Source organism: Squalius cephalus (genome assembly GCF_949319135.1).
Source record: "Squalius cephalus genome assembly, chromosome: 9".
Classification (NCBI taxonomy): domain Eukaryota; kingdom Metazoa; phylum Chordata; class Actinopteri; order Cypriniformes; family Leuciscidae; genus Squalius; species Squalius cephalus.
The window spans coordinates 23285186-23310309 of record NC_137130.1 but is presented as its reverse complement, the minus strand read 5'-3'; the positions used below and the strand labels follow the sequence as shown (position 1 = coordinate 23310309).

General features: G+C 38.7%; 1 protein-coding gene across 1 annotated transcript in view; it reads left to right on the top strand.

The window, feature by feature from the left end:
* znf804a (zinc finger protein 804A) overlaps positions 1 to 25124 on the top strand; it is a 50689-nt gene that overhangs the window by 50 nt on the left and 25515 nt on the right. The window contains exon 1 of the mRNA XM_079881618.1: positions 1 to 616. This exon is cut by the window's left edge and continues 50 nt beyond it. Coding sequence (XP_079737744.1) covers positions 506 to 616 — 111 coding nt within the window. The 5' untranslated portion in view covers positions 1 to 505. The remainder of the gene's footprint in view (positions 617 to 25124) is intronic.

The window sequence follows — 25124 nt, the reverse complement described above, 5'->3', positions numbered from 1 at the left end:
GCTTGTTCGCCATTGGCCCCGTTCATTGGACCGGCAACGCACTGTGCGCTATAACACCATGCTTTCCTTTGCCAGACCCAGCGGAGCTCTCTCACTAGCGTGTATCACTTGCGCATCGAGCAGGAGACTCAACCCAGACACACTTCAGCCCAGCGCAGAGAGACGAGACTGAGGAAGAGGAAAGAACGAGTTAGCAGCTCTGCTTTACTCTCGTTGCTGCTGTACAGAAGAGGAGAGAGCGGGATAACACATTTGCTGGAGGCTACTATAAGAAGCAGAGGCACACCAGATAAATCCCCCAAAGTGACTGTAACAGACCGAGCTGAAATGACTGATGTTTGAGGATCTGAGAGGATGAGGGAACCTGCTCGCTCCGTTCCTGACTGAGGGAAAGTGAGCTTGTGCCTTTCATCTGAAACAGAGAAACAAAAGAAAAGGCTTGCTGGGTGGACTTATTTCTCTCTCTCTTTGGCTGGACTCTGTGCATGGCAGCTTCAGGTCCCCCATGGCGTGTTACTATATTGTCATCAGCTCCACACACCTCAGCAATGGACACTTTCGAAACATCAAGGGAGTTTTCCGAGGTCCCCTCAGCAAGAATGGCAACAAAAACTTGGTAACTACCACATCTCCCGTACGAATGTGTGTTTGATCATGTGCTTAGGAATTGTTTGCATCGCTTTTGAAGCCAGTAATCTTGCTTCTAGAAACTTTTCTGTACTGTGTCTGTACACACTTTACATGTTATACATTTGACTCTAATTAATTAGTATTGTAATAATACTGTTATTATTATAGTGACACTATAAAAAGGGGTAGCCTGCAAGTGTTACCTTAACAAGCTATTTCTACCTGATTTAACCCATAAACATTTGCTTTGTTGGTATGAATGAATGAATTTAGGTTGATTCAGTGATGTTAAATAAGGTTTTTGACTTGAGATGTTACCATTTTTTCAGTGTGGAGGGATCAAATGGATATTATAATGATAGATTATAAGCATTCCAAAAGTAATTAAACTGTTACAGGAACGTAAAATGAAGTTGCTCAAGGAATGAACCTTCTGGAAAAGTGTTGCGAAATGACTTTATTTTCAGTACTTCCTGTTTACGAGGAAAGTTGCAGATGGAGAAATGGAATGCTGCTCTAGCCTGTGCCAATAACTAAATTCCTAACAGATGGATAGGGATCAAATTAATCTCTACTCACAGTCATGGCCTGGGATTTAGTCTAACCGTACTTTTCTGGCCTTGCCCTCGAAATAATCCTCCTGTTTGTGCTCCCACAAAACTGCCTCTTTCTCTGCTATAAACCCACCGTATATCTAGGACAGCACAAAGGGGAATTTTAAAACAAAATCAGTGTTAGTAAAATATTATTTTTCATAATTACTCTAAGAGCAGTCTGAATATTGTTTTTCAGTTTGCTGGCAAGTTAAGCGGGATTATAAACACAAAGTAATACGATGCATGATGCAGCCGTACAGTGTAATTTAATTAATGCGCTTGGCTCCTGAAAGGAAGCATATTTCAAAGCTTTTAAATGTGGAAGTGAAATTTCATACTCTCTTTCACTGCTTCCTTCTCAAGCCTTTCCGTGTCATCTCTGTCAGTTGGGGGGGAACAGAGATTTCTTGACAGCAGCCTCCTCCTTTCAAAAGAATCAAAAATGATTGGAGATGAAATATTGAAGCTCTTGGCTCGGGATCAAGCGCCAATCCTGCTCATCTGCCTCCCGCCTCCAGCTGAAAGGCTAATGCTGAGGGAACATTTGGGTGGCGTAACTGTGAATGCAGCAACAGATTGTTTCTCAAGCACGGACAGAAAGTAGAATGATGGTTCGGTGGCCGTTTTCGGCTCGATCTCAATGCAATTATCAGATTTGACACATCTCCCACTCTGTTGCGGGGAGAACCTGGTGTCAGTGAATTCAAAATTACGGCAGAGCATTGTGTGCATCACTTCCACCGCTCTGTAACACAGTAAATTTCGTTCATTACTCCCTCTGCTGCATAGAGCAGCTGTAAATCTCATATACTTGTGCACACACACTCTCAGATGTATGGGTATGAAAGGCAGACTAAGAAAGCTGTGCTTATCCCAGCGCTGGTGCAGTGCCATCTGGCTCTCTTTCCTGGTGCAGTGATATTTTAGTCCAGAAGAAAAGCTTTGTGCTGTAGAACATTTGTTCAGCGTGGCTCAGACGCAGAGGAAAGGAGAGGAGGAAGGATAAGAATGAAATAACTGCGAGAGTGTGAGTGTTCCCATAGTCACTCTTATGCTACTGTGGACTTTTGCGCTATGAAATCCATCTCTGTAATTAGTAGTATTGCTCTCCCGGCTTTCTCAGCGCATCACAGGGCTGGGTTCCAACAATAATTTTGAGAGAAGAAACAAAACAAAACAAGTTGTGCGTATCTCTATCGAATGACCCATGACAGGAACTTTGACTCTTACAATGTTCTACTTTAGTGGAAAAGAGATTAGAAAATTGCATTGAAACTTAAAATGATATATTATGTTTCTTTTTTGGAAGAGAAGCAAAGTACTTTCTATTGTATATATGTCTATAATTTCTTAAATTACTTTATTTTATTTAGCTTTGTTTTGCTTTGCTTTTTGTTATGTTTAGTCCAGATGCGACAAGGCAGTAAAAACATCTACCTGATGTTAAACTGAATGAGTACCTGTTTGGAGCTGTGCCATGTCAGTGGACACTTATAAAGTCAGACACAAGCACCTGAGTGGAATTTTGCCTCTTGCTTTAGCTTCCATGAATATGCATATCAACGGCGTTATTTCAATCCTCGTATTGATTTCCTCACAGTCGCTGCTAAGTCAGCCCATCTCCCCGCTGAGCTGTGATGTGAGCATCCATTTCCACTCAGTGATGCCGCTTTTAGACACCACTGTGCTCTGGGAAATGATCCTTATGCTGAATATCTATACGGTATGTATTGTCACAGTGCCTCTATTGGCAGATGCATGGCAGAATGAACAGGTGTTATAATCAGCTCTAGTGCTGATTGCGCAAGGGATCTGGGCGATTGTGTAGATTGGATGTTGCTAACGTGATATGCATGGAATTAAAATTCCTTTGTCGCTCTCATATTCCTTTTTTGTCCCATGTATTATGCTTTTTGTAGTGTACCATGATCCTGTGGCTTGTTATCTTCACGCCACCATCCAAAGCACAAAAGTATGTGAAGCCCTAATCACCACTGCCTGTGTCCAAGAGCTGAGGCAGCAGCAGATAGCTTAATCGCAGAGAGCGCCGGAGAAATAGACTAAAACAGAGGAAGGAGAGGGAATGAAAAAGGGCAAAATGTTATTATGTTCCTCTTACCCTTTGTCTTTCCCTGCTGGGAAAGCTGGCCCGACAATTTGCATTGTGGGAGGACAATGTGTATGTGTGTGCGGACGCACTCTGAGTTCCTTCCTAATTGAGAATTACAGCAGAAATCCAGCTCTAGCCGTGACCAGGCCCCGCGCACAAGCTCTGCTGCGGGGTAATTAATGTAGTAGTGCGGGCGATTAGCCTCTGCAACCTTTCGCCGCGTTTTACCGCTCGGCCCCATCCAGGTGCGAGGGAGAAACGAGCGTTTAGATATCGCACCATGCATTATTTACAGACGGGGAGAACCCACGGCTTGTCATCACTGCTGAATGCAGACAGATGTAGTTAACTTTACGCACGCCCGAGACAAATGTGTGGCACGCTCGCACTCGGCTGATTAAAATTCACTCCATTCATGGCCTTCTGTTACTCATAAACGCCAGGTTCATTTAAATACCCTGAACGTGGCGCTTTGCCTTCTAGTGCTGCATCAATTTCATTTCACAGTGCTGTTAACTTTATAACAATGGGATCATTCTCTCTGAACCCCGCAGACACGGTGTTTGTTTCTTTGTGTGTTTTTTGGAGGTATTCACTGTGACAAATCAAATCTCTTGCCCTGGTTGTGTTGTTCTCCTCCTCTCTGCACAAAAGAGGCACGGTGCAGATTCCAGGGGCCCTTATAAAAGTGCTAATCCCATGTTTTTTACTGACGGTGAACCCATTTTCACACTGATTCACAGAAAATACCCCATTGAATAAACTGTGTACTTAGAAGGCACAAAGGCACAGCGGGGTTTGACTGTAGGCTTGCTGCTGAGGTATAATAGCACAATTACACAGTAGCATGGCAGCTTTACCCTTTCTGCTTTCTGTATTCGGCTCACCTGATGTTTGGAGATGAAACGTTCGTGGCGATTCGATGCCGTCATTGTTGTCATCTTACCCTCATAAATATTTAAGTCGCTGACCACAAGGTCTATAATTTACCCGCTGTTGCAATGCAGAATAAGCGGCTAACTCGGTGAGACCGATCTCCTTCTCCGAAGCGCTCGTCTCAATATAATCGCTTGAACTTTGCAAGGCAGTTTCTACGTGTCGGAAGGGTTTTGCACTCGTAAGCAGTGGAGTAAAAATACCCAGCCAGCCCTGAGCTCTGGCCTTGTACAACTGAAGGGCAGCATATAGTGAGGCTTCCTTACAGTTTCTGCCTCCTGAGGGACGTTTTCTGCCATATCATTGCTGTGACACATCCACTCTGACCCTGAATACGAGTCTTAAAGGAATTGTTCACCCAGAAGTGAAAACTTTGGCGTTATTTACTCATATGTTTATCCAAACCGGCATGCTGTTATTTATTTTTCCCAGTGGAATGCAAAAGAAGAAATTTTGAGGAATATTTATGCAGTTGTTTTCCATTCAAAGACATTTTGTAGTAACCACAAGCTTCAGAAAGATTTCTTTTTCTTTTTTGTATGCATTTGGGATACATTACATTGATCAAAATTGACAGTAAATACATTTATAATGTTATAAAGGATTCTTTTAAACTATCTATTCAAAGAATCCTGATAAAATGTATCATGGTTTCCACAACAGTATATTAATCAGCACAACTGTTTTCAAGAGTAATAATAATATGATATGGTTCTCGAGCACCAAAAATCAGCATATTAGAATGATTTCTGAAAGATCATTTGTCACTGAAATAATAGTTGCTGGAAGTTCATGGTTCTCATCACAGGAATAGATTCAATTTTAAAATTCTTTCAAATAGAAAACATGACATGAAGGTGCGTAAAAATGACAGAACTTTTTTGTGTGCAAACTATCCCTTTATCACTCCTTATGCTTTTGTGTTAATGCTAAATAATACACATGCAGAGTGAAATAATAATAAATAAATGCAGTAGGTATGGGAAGATACAGGTGCAGCTCTGGAAAGGAGCCCTGTGGTTGTGCCAGTAATTGAACGAGTCCCCATCATTGCTCATAGCCACTCACCGCAATATGAGTGCTGAGAGCCTTTTAATGTTCCCCATTCCTTTGAGTGATATTATAATGCAGAGCATCCCAGCTGCCTCGTCTCACTTGATTTGATGCTTGATAGAAGTGAAGCGCTCCTTTTCCTCCTTTTCAAAAAAAAAAGAAGTGCTGCACACCGAGCAAGCTTGCAAACACTGAGTATCACAGCGGCAGACCCTGATCTTATTGAGCTTCACTGCCTTAAACTTTACCGGAGCCGATCGCGGGGGAAACGACTGCCACTGGGCCGTGTTTGAGTTTGAGTACAGATAGGGATAGAGGAAAAGAGGTGCAGAGAGGAGTCCTCCAGGTGACCACAGTATTTCTGATGAGCTCTGAGTTAAGTGTGTATGTGTTCACTGAATCTCCTACCTCTCTCTATCTCTCCTTTTATCTGTCTCGTATCCAGATACTTCAGCAAGCAATGATATTATTAGAGATCTGAATACTAGGCCCTTTGTCTTTGACTCAAGTCAATTAACTTCTGCTCTGCTCTCATCCTGCTCTTTCATTCTCTCTCTTTCTCACTCTGCCTTGTAACATTCTCTTTTTTCACTTTCTTTCTAAATCCAACCTGATCTCATTACTATTCATTACTATTCGTGTGGTTCTGGCACACATACATTATTTTTACATTAAGGAGAGAAACCAAAACGTATGTTATTCATTTATGGACATCATCTATAATTCATGGAATTTATAGCTCGATTTTATTGTATTTATAACAAATAAGGTATTTAGACGTACATGTAAATGACTTAGTAAAATACTAAAATCATATTTTACACTTATTTTCATACTTACCTAATTTGACATTATATTTTATTCAGTGAGATTTCTGATCTGTGTGAAGTCTGAGATACTGTGCACACAAAGCAATGGATGTTAGACTGTAACATGAATGCTGTTTCAATATTTTCTGGAAACCGTGATACATTTTATTTTATTTTATTAAAAAAAATAAAAAAAATAAAAAGAATTCTTCAAAAGAGCAGCATTTATTTTAACTTTTTTTTTTTTTGTCTAAAGTGATCGAAATAATGTATTACCCAAAATCTTTGAATGGCAGTGTGTGTAAACATTATGCATAAATAGGAAGACAACACAATATTAAATAAGCACATACCAGACATAAGAGTCTACAGCAGATAACGCAGCAGATGATTGAGAAACCTCAATGATTCAGTGCCATGAACTGCGCAAAATGTTTCAAATACAGTGACTAGTTGTTATCGAGTAAGGGGCATCTGAGATGGACACAAACTCTGAGTGAGTCCGGTCCATGTTGCTGAATCATAAATATCCCAGAGATGCCAGAGCGACGGTAGTTAATTTACTGTAAAATGTAGCAGTGGCACATTTATAGCACATTTCATTGTCAGCAAGTAGCATGGAGTGCTTTTGTTGTACATTTGGGTGAGTAAAACTTTTACCTTAAACTTGGGTTGCATTTATTTATAGTGCGGTTTCTGTTAAAGTGTAGTATGCATCATTGCAAAAGGGTGCTATATTAGGAATCTAACAAAATTAGCATCCTTATAAAAAAAAAAAATCTGAGACTGAAAACTGAATACATAATGAAATTTGAATAAACTAAAAGTATAACACTGATCTTTGCGCCTTGAAAGTACGCCGGTGTTTCTAAGAGTGGCTTTCCTATCTCAATGTTCTATTTTCTTCTACTCCAGAGAGAGAGAGAGAGCGGCTTAAAGTCTCTATTTGTGGTTGTTAATTATTCAAGTGTCGTCACCTTCGTCTCTGGGCAAAATGGAGTCAGACTGGGGCGGCAGAGCCTGTGCTGTCTCCTGCCAGCCACTTCTTAATCTGCAATCATTTAGATCCAGGAGACGGAGTCAGGGTCAGACACTAGCACTTGAGCTTGATAGCAGACTGATTTATGTTTAAGTGTACAACATAACTGTAGGAAATAGATCCATCATAACCTTATCACCATGAACTACAAATTCACTACAAAATGCTGATTTTATTTTTCTGACTACAATTTCTAAATGAGCGTGTTTGTGTGCGTGCGTGTTTCTTGGCCTTGATTTATTATTTCTCATGTGTATACAGTATATGTGCACGTCAATGTGTTTGTGTTCCAAACACATTTAAAACCTCTCACCAGGGTTTGGTAGACTGAGCTCTGCTCGTGATCAGTTTCTAATGATCAGAATGTGAGCTAATTGATGGAGGTCTGTCGTGTGTTTAAAGATCATGAGACGTCAGAGAAAAAAAAAAAAAAAAAAAAAAAACTCACGTTACCAAACATTTCAGCCTTGGCCTGTCCGATTTGGGCAGTGTTGTTTTGAATAGAATGCAGATAGTAGTGTTAGTGTTCAAAGAGGTAGCCTATTCAAATCACTTTTGAAATGACTTTATACATTTTTTTCAGCAGCCATTTCTCCAGTATTCAGTGTCACATGATCCTTCATTCCATTATGCTGATTTGCTGCTCAATAAACATTTATTTCATCAATGTTGAAAACAGTTGTGCTGCTTAATATTTTTATGGAAACCGTGATTTCAGAAAGTTCAAAAGTAAAAAAAAATATATATATATTTTTAAAAAAGGTAGGTAAAATTTTAGTTTTGATCAGTTTAATGCATCCTATATACTGAATAAAATGATTAATGAAACAAATAAAAAGATCTAACTGACCCCAAGCTTTTGGACGAATGCGTGCTTTATTAAGTTATAATATTCAATAAAATTTGAAATCCGCTGGTTAGATCATTTCAGATCTCTTCCCCATAATTACGTCTTCTCAGTCTGTGAGGGTTATGATCTGGAGCCTTTCATGTGGTAGCCATGGCGATTATTGACATTTAAACCCCTGTTTCAAAGCTTTAATAAACACCTAAGCAGATAAAAAAGCGATCCTTGTTGAGGTTCGGTTCAGAAAACCGGTTGACTTGCGACCCTGGGATTCAAACGTCGTCAGTGCCTGTCATGTGTTTAACGGCTGTGGTTTTTTCACTTCATAAATTGCACGTGCACACGATCACTGCAATTTCACGACTTCTGCCCCTGAGCTCTGGTGTGAGACGGCTTGTCTTGCTGTGTGCTTGGTGAGATGAAAGTTTTACAAACAATTGTGCTGTGCTGTGACAAGGTTTCAGCCATAAACTCCATAGCATTTGAAATCTGGTTGAAAAGTTCAGCTGGTATAGTGTATAGGCCCTTTTTTATCATATCACGCAGGTTGAGAGACAGTTTGAAAGATAACGTTTTCATATGTGCATATTTCACATCGCAGAGGCACACGTTGCATCAAACACAGTTGAAAGGTCTCTGATTTGGGACACTTAAATTCTGCAGGATCTCTCTCAGCCTCTGAGGCTGACCGGATGGTGTGTGTGTGTGTGTGTGTGTGCATGCTATCCTATAATCCCCCTCTCCCTCTTGATGGCATTCTAGTCCCAAAGCAACCTTTGAATGACCCCTGTAAACTCTCTTTTCTAATGGCATCACCAATCTCAATCTAAACTTTCTTTTCAAGCATTTCTTTTAGACAATGCTGCCAGCACCGGTCCAATAATCAATATCACACATACAAGCGAGGCTTTACATCTGAAGATATATGTATCTGAGAGCCAAAAAATAAGATAGAAGAGCTGTATTTGTGAGTGAGATGCTCACTGTGCCAGAAGAGACTGATGACAAAAACAAACCCTTGCATGTTTCAGCTCTGACCATTAATTCAGCATCTTGAGTTGACATACGTTATTCACCTAATGCAAACAGCGCATCTGACTGACAGATGCCTTAAAAGTGCCCGTTTGACACATTAGAGCGAGAGGCTTCTTTATTTTGCGTAACACCCTCAATTAGTTCTTTCTTTAGCTTTACACAAAGGGTTCTGAAGATCACATAGAGCTTCAAATGCTCTAAACCTGCCGGTGATTTGTAAGGCTAGTTCCTCTGTACCTTCATTAGAATTCGCCCATAGAAAAGGCATTGATTTTTTTGGTCTGGCAGCCTAGCAGTTCCTCAGAATTTATCTTCCTCTGGCCTCTCATTTAATCTCTGCTTGAAACAACAGCGGCGGTAATGGCAGTGGAAGGATCCCGGGGAATGTGCATGGTCAGCGTGAAGAGAGATAGAGTTGGTGCGGGCTGTGTAAATTAAAGCAGCAGAGCTCAAAGAGACAGTTTTATGGAGCCTGTCCCTGTGTGTGTGTGTGTGTGAATCTGTGTTTCGATTTCTGCATGCTGGGTTTCTGTGTGTGGTGCTGCAGTTGAGAGCGTAAATGTCATTTCAAACACTTATGCTCTTTATTAGAATGTTTTCACCTGTGTAAAAAAACATTATCTCCTTTATAACTTCCCATTTCCTCTTCTATTCTGGATGAATGGCGAATTTGACCCTGTTTCTATACCTATAGCCTCTTTCACCTTAATACATATTCAGTACTGATTTAAAATGCGTTTTTAGGTACTGCAACTCTCAATATCCAGCTCATGAATTGACTGCTTCACCGCAGTGCTGGGTTTGCAAGAGCAGACCACCTTCAGATTGCTTTTCATTCATCAAAGAATCCTGAAAAAAAAGCATTGTGATTTCCACAAAATCATTAAGAAGCACAACTGTTTTCACCATCGATAATAATAATAATAATAATGATGATTGGATAGCTCATAATTTACTCAACCTTGTTTTGTTCCAAATGCAAATGACTTTATTCTGTGAATTTTTTTTTTAAAAATGGGACGATTGTTCTTTTTTACCGCATTATGAAAGTCAAAGAGGTCCAAAAATGTCAAGCTCAAAAAAAGGACATGAAGGTAACGTAAAATTAGGTCTGATAGAACAAAATGCGCAAAAATGATACCTTTAGGGGTACAGCAGCTTGTCACTGCAAAATTAAATTGTGTATTTTAGTACCTTAGATTAGTAATGTGAACCCTTAAGGGATAGTTTTTTTTTTGGACACCCCAAAAAATTTAAAATATGTCATTGATTACTCACCCTTATATCTTTCCAAACCCGTAAAACTTTCGTTCATTTTCAGAACACAAATGAAGATCTTTTTGATGAAATCAAAGATTTCTGTCCCTCCATTGACAGCCGACGCAACTACCACTTTGACGCTTCAAAAAGTTCATAAAGAGATTGTAAACTAATCCGTGTTAATTGAGCGGTTTAGTCAAAAACGTCTGAAGTGTCTCTTTAAATCTCTTTATATGATGAACAGATTGAATTTAGGCTTTTATTCACAAGTTATAGTTGCGTAGCTGTCGACCGATGGACAGAAAGTTCTCAGATTTCATCAAAAATATCTTCATTTGTGTTTAGAAGGTGAATGAAAGTCTTACGGGTTTGGAGCAACATGTGGGTGAGCAATTAATGACAGAATTTTCATTTATGGGTGAACTATCCCTTTAGGGTACTACTATTAGCCTTTTAATGGTAGATAAGGTACAAAAGTGTCCCACTAGCTCAGTGACAAGCTGTTGTGCCACTAAATTTACAATTTTTTTCTTAAGGTGTATGATAAATAGATATAATAGATAGAATAGAATAGAATAGATATAAATGAATTCCGGTCTTTATTCACTCTCAAATTAAATGAAAACATTGATCAATGGATGAATACACAGACTATATTACATTAGACATAATCAATGTTTTGATTTGATTTGAGAGGCTTACATTTCAAACTGTTCATGAAAAAAGGAGCAAACTGCTGTGAGCATTCAGAAGGCTTGGAATATAAGTCATATGGATAAAATTCACTGTGCCCTTTTTGGGTCTTGAAATGGTCAAACCCCACTCACTTTCATTGCGTGTACAATAAAATCTCTTATTTTGTTGTTTCACAGAAGACAAAGTCATGCAGGTTTGGAACAACATGAGAGTAAGAAAATTATGACATCATTTTCATTTTTAGGTGAACTATCCCTTTAATACATATTCAAAATGGTTTTTGCTTCGCACAGTATCCCTCTCATGAGTTGAGTGTTTTACCGCAGTGCTGGGTTTGAAAGTGCAGTCCACCTTGAGATGTTATGGGATACATTTAATACATTGTTTTAGTTTCCTTGCTGCAGTGTTTATCTGTGTAGTGGCTCTGCTCAAAAGCTCTGGTTTGCTTGTAGAGTGGTGGACTAAAATTACATGGAGGGGAGGGGGTAGGCTAGGACCCAGGGGAGGGGTCGGGTTCGGCTCAGGGCCTGGGCAGGTGCCAGGAGTTGGCTTATGTTCTCGCAGTATCAGCAGAGAGCTCAGACTCGCAGAAGGTAAAAGCATTTCTGCGACCCCTAAGACTTCTTCCCAGTTATCCCACACCTGCTTCATTAAAAGAAGACTGCTGGGATGCAGGAGAACGTACGTTCCCAGCAGTATGATGGCTGTCATTGTCTACATAATGAGTAGCTTTGCAGGGCATCTTTGTGTGTTTTATAAAGTCTTTGCTGGAGGCTGTATCTTTGTTGGACTACCCACGCAGCTAGCCTCCCTCTCCACCCACTCCCCTCCTCTCATCTGTCAGAGTAGTGCCCAGATATCAGGCCACTTTCTTCTTTAATGAAATTCATTAGCCAGAGCATCTTAAAAGCTGGAAGACTAATTAAGCTTCTTTTTGAAATGCGTGACAGAGGGAACATGTATTGGGATTCTACATCGCTGCCAGAGGCATGATTCCCTGCACTATGGTAGTCAACAACGGACCCTAGCGAGACGAAAGGGTCATTTTTGCAAACAAAAGGCAACAAAATGTTGTTTTATCTATATTATTAGGCAAACAATTATTGACTTGGGAGCTTTGAAAGGATTTTCACCTCTTCATTGCGGTCCAGAGGCATTTTGTGTCGGCCATTGTGCTTGCACAATGCTTTTGTAAATATTGGCGCGTTCGCCTGAACACTCTGCTCCCGTGGTCTTGCTTTAAATGGCACAATGACTTCAGCTGTTACCACAAAGTGGGGCGATGTTCGCCCTCACATTGCTTGCTCATATCCAGCCTTGATTGTTTGCCTTAAAATAACCGGAGCACAAGTTGCTGCAGTTTAATGGAGACGTGCAATCTTTCAGTATCTTGCTGTGCGGTGTGTACAAGCTCTTCGATTGCACAAATTTATCTCAGGTTCAGGGGCACTTAAGGGCCCTATTTGTGAGGTTCAGATAGCATCCCCTTGCTGCCGTAGAGGTGTATCTGCAGTGTACATTTATAAGCCTGATATCTCTGTGTTTAATAATTAATGTGTGGTCAGTGTTTCTCTAGCACTTACAGCCGTCTCCTGTAAAAGCAGATTTGATTTGCCATTCTGGATTGCCCCAATCAGGGGCTCGGAGAGCCGATCACGCACCGACTCTGACATATGCTATGTGGAGCTAATGTTAGAACTGTTCTGGCGCCTGTCCAGGTAGTGCTTGGTTATTGTATTGGGCTGAGTGCGCTCGTCGCTAATGCAATTCATCTTTGAAGAGCAGTAGTAATAAACAGAGGCATTGAGGCTATGAACTGACTTAAAACCCACGCACATAAAAATAGAGCTGGGGTAATAAAAGGGACTGTTGAACAGGTTGTGGTATAATGACAATGTGTGCTCCTGAACTGAAATGTGAAGTGAAATTTTAGTTTGAATTGAATGAAATCTTTAATGCTTCACAATCCTGGCAACTAATTTCTTTATTTAGTGTTTTTTTTTTTTTTTTTTTAAATTAGTATTATTATTTTTATCTGATACTCCAGGAATGATTCTGTTAATGTGCTTTTGATTAAATTAATTAATTGTTTTTTTTGTGTGTGTGTTTTTTTTTTTTTTTTTAATTAAAGGACATTTTTTTGTTAAAGGAATATTCTGGGTTTGAAAACAAGATAATTTACTGCACTTGTAGCATAATGTTGATTACCACAAAAATTCGTTTCAACTTGTACCTCCTTTTTTTAATAAAACAAACTTTTGGTTTACTGTGAGGCACTTACACTTACTTTTACAGTTACATGTTGCTCACTCTTTGATTAGTATAGCCACAAGTAATGCAAACAATATACCTGTTAACACATTTTTCAGTCATTAACAAATCTTTTCTGTTATATTTAAATCTTCAACTTGTTGCCATGACAACATAACATCTAAAACCCTGTAACGACCGTTTTAATGATTAAACAGAAGAATTAATGTAAGTGCTTCATTAAATTATAAGATTCTGCATTTAAATCCATTCACTTCCCTTTTAAGTGCTTTCAAGATTTATATTTAGTAAGAAATTAAATGCAAACTGCCATTCAGTAGATGCTTTAATCATAGCAATGTACAGTACTTTATAACAGCAATACTCCTCCTGGGGCAACCTGAGGTTAGGTAGACACACACACACACGCACGATTGCACACACACATTCTTTTTCTATCATGTTCGGGACTTCATGGAAACCTGCCTACATTTTTAGATTTTCATTAAGATATTATTTAGTACGTTTATTGAGCCATTTTCCTCATGGGGACCATTTTCTGCCCCATAATGTTAGTGATTTCAGGTTTTACTATTCTTGTGGGGACATTTTGTCCCCACAGTGTAGTCAAAACCTGATCTAGGAGAATCTAAATTACCATCAAAATTCATGTTCATTGACAAAACAAGTTACAATTAATATGCATCTAATCATTAATCCATGGGTTGTATAGTTTAGGGAGAGGAAGGTATACTTAGCTACATTATAGGGCTAAGGTGAATACAGGATCACGTATCATATTATTGACTTATCTGTCCTTTACCTGTGGTAAATCATCTGTTTGCCATCAAATGGCTTCTCTGTCAATCTTTCTACTGTTTTTTCATGATATGATCACACCCTGTGCACATCAGCAGTTCGGAGGCAATTCTCTCACGCTGCTGATCCCAGATAGATGGCCTCCAACTTAATGTCTTTCTCCTCTCAGATGTCATAGGCTAATCAAAGCCCTCATTTCCATCAGGCCTATCAGATCTGTTTCCGAGGCCAGGGATGCAGCACGTGAACCTGAGTCAGCCTCCGCCACGCGCGCTGCTAATTAATGCTGAACGTGTTTGTACCTGACAGCGTGATCTATTATTGATCAAAGAGCTTATTACTGTTGATTTTGGGTCTTGTGACATTTGCAACCGCAGTTATTTTTCTCTGCAGAAATTGGTGGCATTTGTGCTCTCATTTAAGAGGGAAAGACACTTGGCTGATGACTGATTAAGAGGGCTACTCAATAACAACCGCCTGATTCTCTGAAGGTAGAGACTTGAATCCTAAGTGGAGAACAGCGCAAAACCATTAAACCAATGGGTTCTACTGACTAGTTCACCAATTTATGATTATTCTGTCATTATTTGCTCACCCTTATGTCACTGAAAAAGTGTATGAGGAATTTATTGTCCATGTGGTCCCTTAAAGATGCAACGCAAGTAGTAACAGATTCTTTTCCATATTGTGACGTACATTGATAATGAAAATAATGTGGGGAAGGGCTTGGTTCAATACATTGGTTGTTGATTGGATGGAGGCAGCTCAAACCCGATCTCACGGGAAAAGGTAACTATTTTACAAGTGGTGATTTTGTATGAATTCCTACAAAGTGATTTGTACAAAAACATACAATTTATGAAATGATAATGACAAAACATGTGGGTCCATCCCTAAATATAACATGAAAGGGTCATAATTTTCAACAGTTCACCAAAATGTAAAAAAACATACTGATTACCATGAGATTATGTTGGAGGATTTGAATGCAAGCTTGTAGTCGGTTTAAACTAAGTGATTTAAGTCCAGCAGTCATTATTCATAGAGAATCTTGACATACCTGAGTTCACCTTGAAAAATGTAGTTCATGAAAAAAGTCTTTTGAGTCAGATCTTTTCAATGAATTGACTGATCCAATTCACAAAACTGGTCTGAATGGTTTGTTAACTCAGTGATCAACTTGCTGACTCAATGATCCGGTCATAGCAGTGAAACAACCACTGAAGTGGAAGATTGTCTCAAAATAATTACTTTAATTTCAGCCTTCGCATAGCACACAAATGGACATCCTTCATGCTACTTTTATGGTGCTTTTCTGTCTTCGTGTTGTTGTTTTTTTTGTTTTTTTTACAGTCCTCATTCATTGCTATTGTATAGTCCCCAGAATCCCCATTCATTGTTACTGCATGAAAAAGAGCAACCAGTATGTTATAGAGAATTTCCTCTTTTGCGTTCCACTGTAGAAAGAAAACCAGATGGTTTGGAACAACATGAGAGTGAGTAAATGATGACAATTTTATTTTCTCTGAACTAATTATTTTACTATTCAGATGACCGATTAAATATTTGTATACAAGTGTCTCCTATCACTCTTTTTGAGGTTATTTTCAGGCAGACACCCACAGGGAGACAGAAATGCCCTTTCTTGGCGGGCGTCTTGTTTGCTGCCAACCCCTCGATCAGACATGTAGTGAAATAAAATTGCAGAGTGCAATATCTGCAGCTGTTGTTCAGCTAGTGTCAGCTGAAGGTCTGATATGGAAGAGAAATGGGTTTCCCAAGATCCAGCGTGGAGTCTGCAACCTATCAATTCACTCCTTTCATTTCACATCCACTGTCCTGTATCTAAATAATGTGTATTATATACTTCCTCATACGTGAAGGGGAAAAGCAATCCTCCTCCAGTTGATAGATTCTCCTGGGCACAATACTAGCACCTTTTCTTCTGTCTGGTGGTACAGAGCGAAAAATACACAATATATACTGATTAAACTGGACTCGTAGGAGCTAGATGCCTGTTCAGGCACCTTGGGAATTTAAGATCCACCGAATAAGTGTGAATAATTTACTGACAGAAAGAAAAAGTGACAGGATTCTGTTCAAACGACAAATGACTGTGTAAGAGGAAGAAGGCTAAAATGAGTATTGATTTCTTTTGTGATGGGAATTCATTTTGCCACAACTAGCACCAGATTGGCATATTGTCTCCTTGCAGACTGGCTTTCCATTAAAAATCACCTTGTTTGACCTTTGCTCCATTGTTCACCCACACTGGTGGTTGCCTTTCTGTCAGGTCTTACAAATCCATTGGAGGTCAAGATTGACTTTCTTGCCGCATCAAGGTACATTCATGAATTTACTTATTCATTTCTAATTACTTTATAAATGAGGAATGTTGTACATGTTGAAATGTGACCCTCTGTCGGCTCAACAGAGAGATGACAGATTTCTATAGGCTCAACCACACTGGGTGGTACGGTGCAGCTCCAGAAGGCAGGAGACACCCTCAGCGTGTGGCCCAGTCATAGTGCTTTATCATCTCATTTCAGCTGTGTCCCAGTATGCCTCACTGTGTGCATGAAGCAGGCTGTATGGATATGAGCAGTTTGCAGAGATCAATGTTAAAAAATTAATTGGACTAAAATAATCTACAAACAGTATATATGATACGCCTAATGTGATCTGACTAATTTTGCGGACTGAATGAATTATGAAATTCAAAGGGTTTTGTTTATGCATTACATACATAGGAAGATGGAATGTTTGCATACATCAACAACATTTTAATTATGTGGAGGGCATACACAGTTTGTTTACAAAAGTTTTGTAAATTATTAAATAATTCCCAAGGATTTTTTTGTACATTGCATTTGATTATTCATTTCACAAAATGTGTTGTCCATGAAATGTTCATTCTGTGAATGAAATATGTTTTTTGATTATGTATTTTGTGATAACCTCTTTTTTTAACTAAATGCATATGCCCTCCACAGAACGAGCATTTCATACATGATGATTCACATTTGATGGACGAAATGCATTTTGTGACACGCTTGGCGCATTCCGTGCAGTTTTGAGGTTAGTGCTTGAGTTTAGTGCTAACTTTACAATTCCAGTGATGAAATCAAACTGGCGTTTGTCTTTCTGTGTACCAAATGCATAACGACTGAGTAACATGAAATACTGTGAAATTTGTGACATATTTTATTACCTCAAGATGACTCGGAGTACCCAGTTCCAAGTCAGTTGTAATGGTTGTTTTTGTGCAATAACAGACCGCTAAAGGCAGTGATTTAAAGATCAGAATTAAGTTTTGCAGGGAGCCGTATAAAAACATATATTAATGATGCTTGGTTCTGCACTAAGCATGGACAAGTTTGTGAAAGGACTGCTAGTGTCAGGTTATCATAAAGTAGGTGATGATTCCACTTCAAACGTCACAACTACCAAAACAATGGCCTTTTCTCAATATGAGTTCTTGTCTGTGTTCTTGTGGACTTGTCATCAGTTGCTGCCCAATTGAAAAGTTCACATCTAGCCAAGTACAGTTCAAAATCCCTGGATGTGTTTTTGCTCCATCTGTTTTTATCAACAGCTATCGCAATTAGATTTCCCCCAAAATCATACAGCATTGTCTGTTCATGTAAAAAAAAATAAAAAAAACATAAACCAGAATCTGCCAGGTTTATGCCTTTTTCTTGCATTGTTTCTTAGAATGAAGTTATAAAAAAAAGAAAGAAATGCATACAATTTTGAACCTGGCCGATTCTGGTTCATTCTTTTTTCTTTTTTTTTTTTTTCTTTGATGCAATCTGAACAGTGCCATTGCTGTACAGAGTAAAACGGCCAATTAATAGAGTGTCGGTCCCTTAACTTGTTTTTGTTTTTTTTACTTCTTCTTGTCAGATTCTCACTCTCTCTTCAAATGTCGCACATTCTTGTCGAGCAAGCTGTGGCGAGTTCACAGTACAGTGAATTAGAGTGCCTCTATCTCACAGAAAAGGCTTTAGGGAACATCCCACGCCACCGTCACACTGGCAGTCCTGGACAGATTAGATACGGTAACCCTAGCAAAACTCGCTTTTATCCAATTATCTCTGTTGTTTTGCTGCTATCTGGGCCAACAACAGCCACTCTCTCCTCTCCCTTTCAATCAGCTATCTCTTTATCTGCAGCTCAGATTCTGTTACATCCATACATTGCTGGATCTTTGTAGTGTGTCTCTGTAGAGGCAGGGCAGAGTGACTATGACCATATTAAATATGCTAGAACTGAAGTATTCACTCTGATCCTCTGTGCCACATCACAAGACAGAAATACACTCCCTCTCTCTGCTATGGCAACCTCACATTCAGAGATCTTTTGATTGCTATCCTTTTTAGAATGACGGCGCTTGTAATGCGGTCCCTGCTGACTCGCAACGGAGCAGAGTAGGTTAGTTACAGAGGCATTAGTATATTTTTAGTGCTCAGTCCTCCAGCATTTAATCTTTCCTCACTCTTGTGAATGTGCTTCATGCTGTTCGAGGCTCATAATGGAGTCTTTTCCCTTTTTTTTCTTGCTGCATTGGAATATCTGTTGCATGACCGTGTGTGGGTTGCTTCACGGGCCGTTTGCATATGTGTGTGCATTTCTCTGTGTTCGGGTGTGGCTAGTTATTGTTTATGCCTCCACGTCTCGTACTCTAGAGGGTCTGTTACAGAGACCCTTAATTGGGGGGTGTGGATGGGAGAGAATGTGGTTACAGATGAGCAGAGTTTGAGTGCAGAGGGGATTGAGAGAGAGGAATGTAGACGCTCAGGGATGGAGGCAAGAAGTCATTATCAGTCAGTGTGGAAACAAGCTAAGAGGAACAACTAAATTACGCTAACCCACCCGCACAAGCTAATGATAATCTTTTAAGAATATTACACAAGTAAACAGGCAGATGCGTAAACAATTATTTTTGAAATGCATTAAAACGAATTCACAAAAGTAAAGGTGTGCTTAGTGATTCTTTTTGTTTATGTTGTGTTGGGTTTTCTAGGTAGCCTGTTTGCCTCTTACTGCACAATCTGAAAGCAAAAAACATCTTTCTCTATTGAAAATCATTCAAAAGTATGTGTTCTGACTATACATATTGTCACTGATGAAGGCAATCAATCACATTTTTCATATCACAAGCATCTTTTTTATTCAATTCATTATCTGTTAACCTTTTTAATAAGAAAATAATCTTTGTGCACCTTGAAGTAGCCTATTTAAATATAAATGTTCCGATAAGCCACGCTCCTTGTAATGTAGCAGATATGAACACCTGTGATCACACATCAGTTTCTATTAATTATCAAGTTATTCTCTCTTTTATTAAGTTGCTTGGAAACCATAAATGGCCTACAGTAGACTAATAAATTACAGAGGTACTTGCAGAAATTTTTAGATTATTGTTGTTGTTATAAACACATTTATTTACTGAACAATTATTTATCATATTGCTGTTGCGATCCTTCACATTGTGCCTAAGCAACTCTTAACATTTGTACTATAAATTAGCCTTCTATAATGCAAGGCCTCTTGAGACTTATTGCTTTCATTTACATTAATAGAAGATCCTCATTACAGAAGTGATACAGGAGCACAATCACAGCCCTGGGATGAACACATTGCTCCACCATCTATTGAAGTCACCTGACATCATTATACCTTGACGAGATGTTTGCTCACCTTCAATCTTTAACCCTTAAATTGAGACGTCATTCACTACCCTCCTCCTCATTCATTTTTTAAAGTTAGACTTCAACCTTCTCAGTATTCCTCAATCAATTCATTATAAACAATATAACAAGAAAAAATAATAAAATTATAAAAGAATACCTGTTTTCCCTTTCATTTTTATGTAAAAATTTGTAAAGGGTGTGTGTAACTATGTGACAACACTAACTAACAGTGTAAGTATATTTTTCTGCACAACAACAATTGAATCTTTGATGACTAATGCCTGAATAAGTGCAATTCACCTTTATACCACAAGGTGGCAGTGTCTGATACACAATGATGAAGTGACGTTTCACTCATAGTTTCCGCAGGCAGGAAACAAAAGAATAGGAAGTATCATCAGCAAATGTTCATGTGCTCACACTGAACTCTTCCAAGCTCCAAAAGGTAACAAAATATGTTTTATTTTATTCCTTTTTAATTGTTATTAAAATATCGTAAGAGTTTTATATTATCACGACAGGTAGAGATCCATCCATGTTAGATATAGATCCGGGTCGCTAAAGACCCGAATAAGTAATAATGATTGGATAAACATTCATGCATTTAGGGTTAGTGTACGGCTTGGAAAGATTCAAGATTATATCCAAACGACTTTAAAATGTAATGATCCATTGGGTGGGGTGGGGGTTACAGACATACTTGTGACATCTCAAAATTGCGACGTATTATTGATATTAAGTAGGCTTATGAATATTAATTACATTATGCACAGAACTATTTTGATAAATATTTGTAATGTTTGTAGAAGAGTATTTGCTCATTAAGTGAAACTGAAATGTAAACAACCATATTTTAAAAACACCCAGGCTCATTGGAAAAAAACAAACCTGTGGCAACATTTGTGCAAAATGATATTACATTGCTTTTTGCAAGTTTCATGACACATTCAAAGTGAAATGTCCAGAGAGTGGTGCTAAAAGCACGTCCAGTTTTACCCGAAACATATGAACGTGAATCTGGCCATGTTTTATTACGTTGGTTGTTTTATGTTTCACAGCAGCTTGGAAGTGAAATGTCTGGTGAGTGGTGCTGAAAGGTTAATGCTTTATCGCGTTTAAAAATAAAGTACCTCACACAATAAACCTTACCCAAATCTAACCGATAGTGTTTACAAAAGCAAATGATAAAAAGTCCTTGAGATCTGTTCTTGTGACTTGTGTTTCACAGGACAAGTTTACTATGTCAGAAAAGTCAAACATGTGGAGTTGGTTATCTTATGCAAATAAAAGGAATAAAAGTTGCTGGAGTTTTACTGCCGCTAAAAAAACAAAAAAAAAACAAGGTTTTTGAGTTTTCAAAACAAGGGTACAGGCACGTTTTTCCAATGAGCCTAGATTGGATAAAAACAGTTGTATGTCTGCATGTCAAATTATGGATGGGAAACAATTGTGGGAATGCATTTGTTTCCAAATTGGTTTTGTCATTTTATACATGTAGAGAGCCATTGACAAGTAATAAACAGGCAACTGTGTGAGAACATATTGTCGCCATTTCCTTCTGTTTGCTTTTCTGATAACGACTGCAACCACTCAGCGAAACATTAAAAACATTTCCAGTGCCACTCAATGTAAAACACGCGAATGAATTGAAATGAAAACTCCCGCTCGACAAATGGAGATGCTTCCTCTGTATTAGATTTATCAGTCATTGAAAAAAGTGGGGAGGGCATGTCTCCAACTCAGCAGACGCATCTTTTCAACATAAAAAAATAACACACTGACTTATGAATTGTGACATGGTGGAGATTAATTGTGTTGTGTTGTGATTGTGATGCCCAATGGCTTTTTTGTCATCTTGCTGATTGACACTTTGAGTTTTGAACATCTTACCACTGCTTTATTATTCAATGTGGCCTTAGCAAAATGTTAAGTGGAGGGGGGTAATGGTATAATATTGTTCTAGGCCCAGACCTGACACATAATTAGATAAGCTATAAAAAACACACACACGCACAAAATCTGACAGAGAGAAGGAGAGGATGGTCATAAAAAAACCTATTACAAGCCAGATTCAAATGGCTCGGAGCTTCTTGTAAAAACCCAATCATGATATAGCCTCAGCTCACACAAGAGCAGCGCTCCCTAATGTAAGCATCAGAAGGGATAAGAAAAAAAATCCATAAAGCAAAATGAGATCAGATTAAGAGAGAATGTTGCTGTTCTAGCCCCTGTTGCGCAGGACTCAGGGGAGTAGATGGGGAATTCCTGTGCGCTTAGATCTCAAAACCATTTCTATAACTCGCGGTATAACAACAACCCCCACAAAACGAAATCTTTGCTCGTGTTGTTGCTGTCAACATGTGTCCACATTTTTGATAGCATTTCTGAACAAAGCCATCCATCGCTGTGTGTAACTCAATGAATTGTGTCTAAAATTACTGACCTTTAGGATCTGGCTTGTGGTTGTGTTTTCTTGGGTTTGCAGTACTGCCATTGGTTCAGTTTTAAACTCGAGATTGCCGACTCTATTTCAAAGTGGCTGCAAAATAAATAAAAAAATCCTTTGATCACTTTGGCGGCGTGCACAGAAAATGGAACTATAAACTAGATTCATTCTCTAGCTCTAGCATCTTTCCCATGCAGAACCCTATTAATATTTAAGCATTTACCAAGAAAGAATTTGTATTTAGAGGGTGGTTTGAAAGCAAACGCTCTCTGACTGAGACGGAAGGCACAGCTTACAACCAACGCTCGGATTTTTTTTCCTCATGTTTTTGAGATGGCCAGTCAGAATTTCACATTGAATGTCATTTGATTCTAAATCTGAACATGCTGCTTCACAGTTGCTGTCTGATCAGTCAAGGCCCTCGATTCTAGTAACGTTTTAGCAACAGATGAATAATTAGTTGCTGACACACTGTACCTTTTCACTCCGTCAGACTGTACTCATCATGTGAATAAATTCATTGTCATGATGCCCAGCGTGAAGTGGAACGAACGTCTCTTTCCAGTATCCAACGCCAATTTTTCCACATGCGCTGATATAAAAACATATTTTCATTGAAAATGTCCCGCCCCCAACTAAATGTCATTGTTGCTGTTGTTAATGTTCCTGTCAGAGTGGTGCAAATTTGGTCACTTTCATATTCTTTGAAACCTGTATGACTTTTTTTCCTCTTGTCTCAATGTTTATATATATATATATATATATATATATATATATATATACACACACTTTTCAGTGTTGTTTTGGACCCCATTGACTTTCATTGTATGGACAAAAAGTAAATCATGTGGGTTTGAAACCACTTGAGGGTGAGTAAATGATGACAGAATTTTCATTTGTTTGGTCGAAAATACACACTTCAACTTTGAGAATGAATAAAATATACCTGATTGTTTTCAGATGTTCAGTTTAAACTAATAATTGGTCTAGACAAATCTTTCTCAGAAGTAAAATGATAGATCATCAGGTACAAACACTGCACAGTCTTTGATGGTATGTTTGAAAATTCACAAGCCATGTTTCTTATATCAACACCAGATACAGTTTTTTCCTCACTGCTGGTGAACTTAGTTTAACATTAACAGCAGGAAACATCTGCTACAGAGATAAATCACAAGAATCGATGGCTTTTTATCTTTCTTCTACTTCAGAAGTACAAACACGTTCCTGTACAGGTATGACAAGAAGCAATGTCTATTGCTGTAAAACGAACTTGGCATAAGACTGAATAATAGAGAGTCTATAAAAATGTGTCAGATTTGATAGAACCATAAGAACTATTATAATGTAGTGCCATAGTGTTTCCTATAAATCAACTTATAATTCTTACAGCTTCTCACAGCCATATGAAATTGAGTTTCGTTCCTTTAAACCCTCTAAAACAGTTCATCGCCAGCACCCCCATCTTAACCTGTTTCTGAGGTCAGTTAAGGTCATATTAAAAGGAGATTTTGAGAGCTTTCACCTTTTATTTCCCCTTGGAACAGAATAGATGCCTGTATCAGTTCTTGTGATTGTGGCAGTCAAAACAGAGCTGACATTTCAAAATGAACCGAGGACTGAAACCGATGCAGTCAAAAGGGGCCAACACTTTTATGTGCAAAGCCATAGCCTTTTAGACATTTCACAGTCAGTTGTGTGCCTTAACTCTGTTTGGGCTTAAAGGCTGCTATTGCACTGTCACCTAACCTCAACACATACAGTATACATTTGCTCTTCTATCTTATGCCTTAAAGAGATGGTTCACCCAAAATGTCTGTCATTATTTACTCACCCTCATGATCTTCCAAGCCTGTATGACTTTCTTTCTTCTGCAATATACAAAACAAGATGTTTTGAAGAACTTGTTTAACTATGTTGCACGATGAATCAAATTAAAACCAAAATTGCAATATGGCTCAGTGCGATTATCATGATTTGCATTAGTAATATTTAGAAAAGTTCTAGTTACAATAGTAATATTTCTTATTTTGTTTAATATTTTGTATTAATAATAATAATAATGTTTTTTTACTATTATTATTATTTCATTTTATAGTAATATTTATATATAATCACAATGATGATTTGTCCAAATTTTGCAGCCCTACAAACATTTTAAATAGCAATCACACGTTTTTTCAGATACATTTTTTGTTTATAGAATGAAGGTCAGTGGGGTCCAAAACAACATCATTGGATCTCATTGATTTTCATTGGACATTTTTCCAAATATTTTACGTTCCATTGAAGAAAGAAAGTCATGAAATGAGTGTGAAATGAAATGAGCGTGATTAAATGATGACAGAATTTCAATTTCCATCACTAAGTTAAAAACATTATTTTTTACATATTCATTTAAATAATTGTCTTCTGCTGGCATAGATTGTGAAGTATCAGACACGATTTTATTGATACCAGTGGGGCACAGATCAAAGCACTCATCACGCTAAAGGCAAAAGATCTCATTTTATTGCTAATATGTCAGAGTAATGTCTTTTTTTCATGGGTTGCAGTTGTGGTTGCTCAGATGGACGGATTGAGTTAGTGTTGTCAGTAGCAGCATGTGATATCAGTGATGTACAGATGTACCCCATGTCCTCAGAGACCTTCGGCCCAGATGCTTCATCTTCCTCCCCTGGCCGCCTGCACGCAGCTGCCTGATCGTGGACTCTCCCAGCGAACATAGCCCCCGCTGCTGCTAATAACCCACGACAGGATCCCAAACAACAGACTGCGCGCAGCTAGCGCCCGAGCCGCAATGTTTATAGCTCCTGACACCTGATTCCCGTTGTCCTTGGGACTTATCAGTCGACGCTTATTCGCTCTGTTGTTGTTCGTGTACCACTGAGACCTCTGTAAC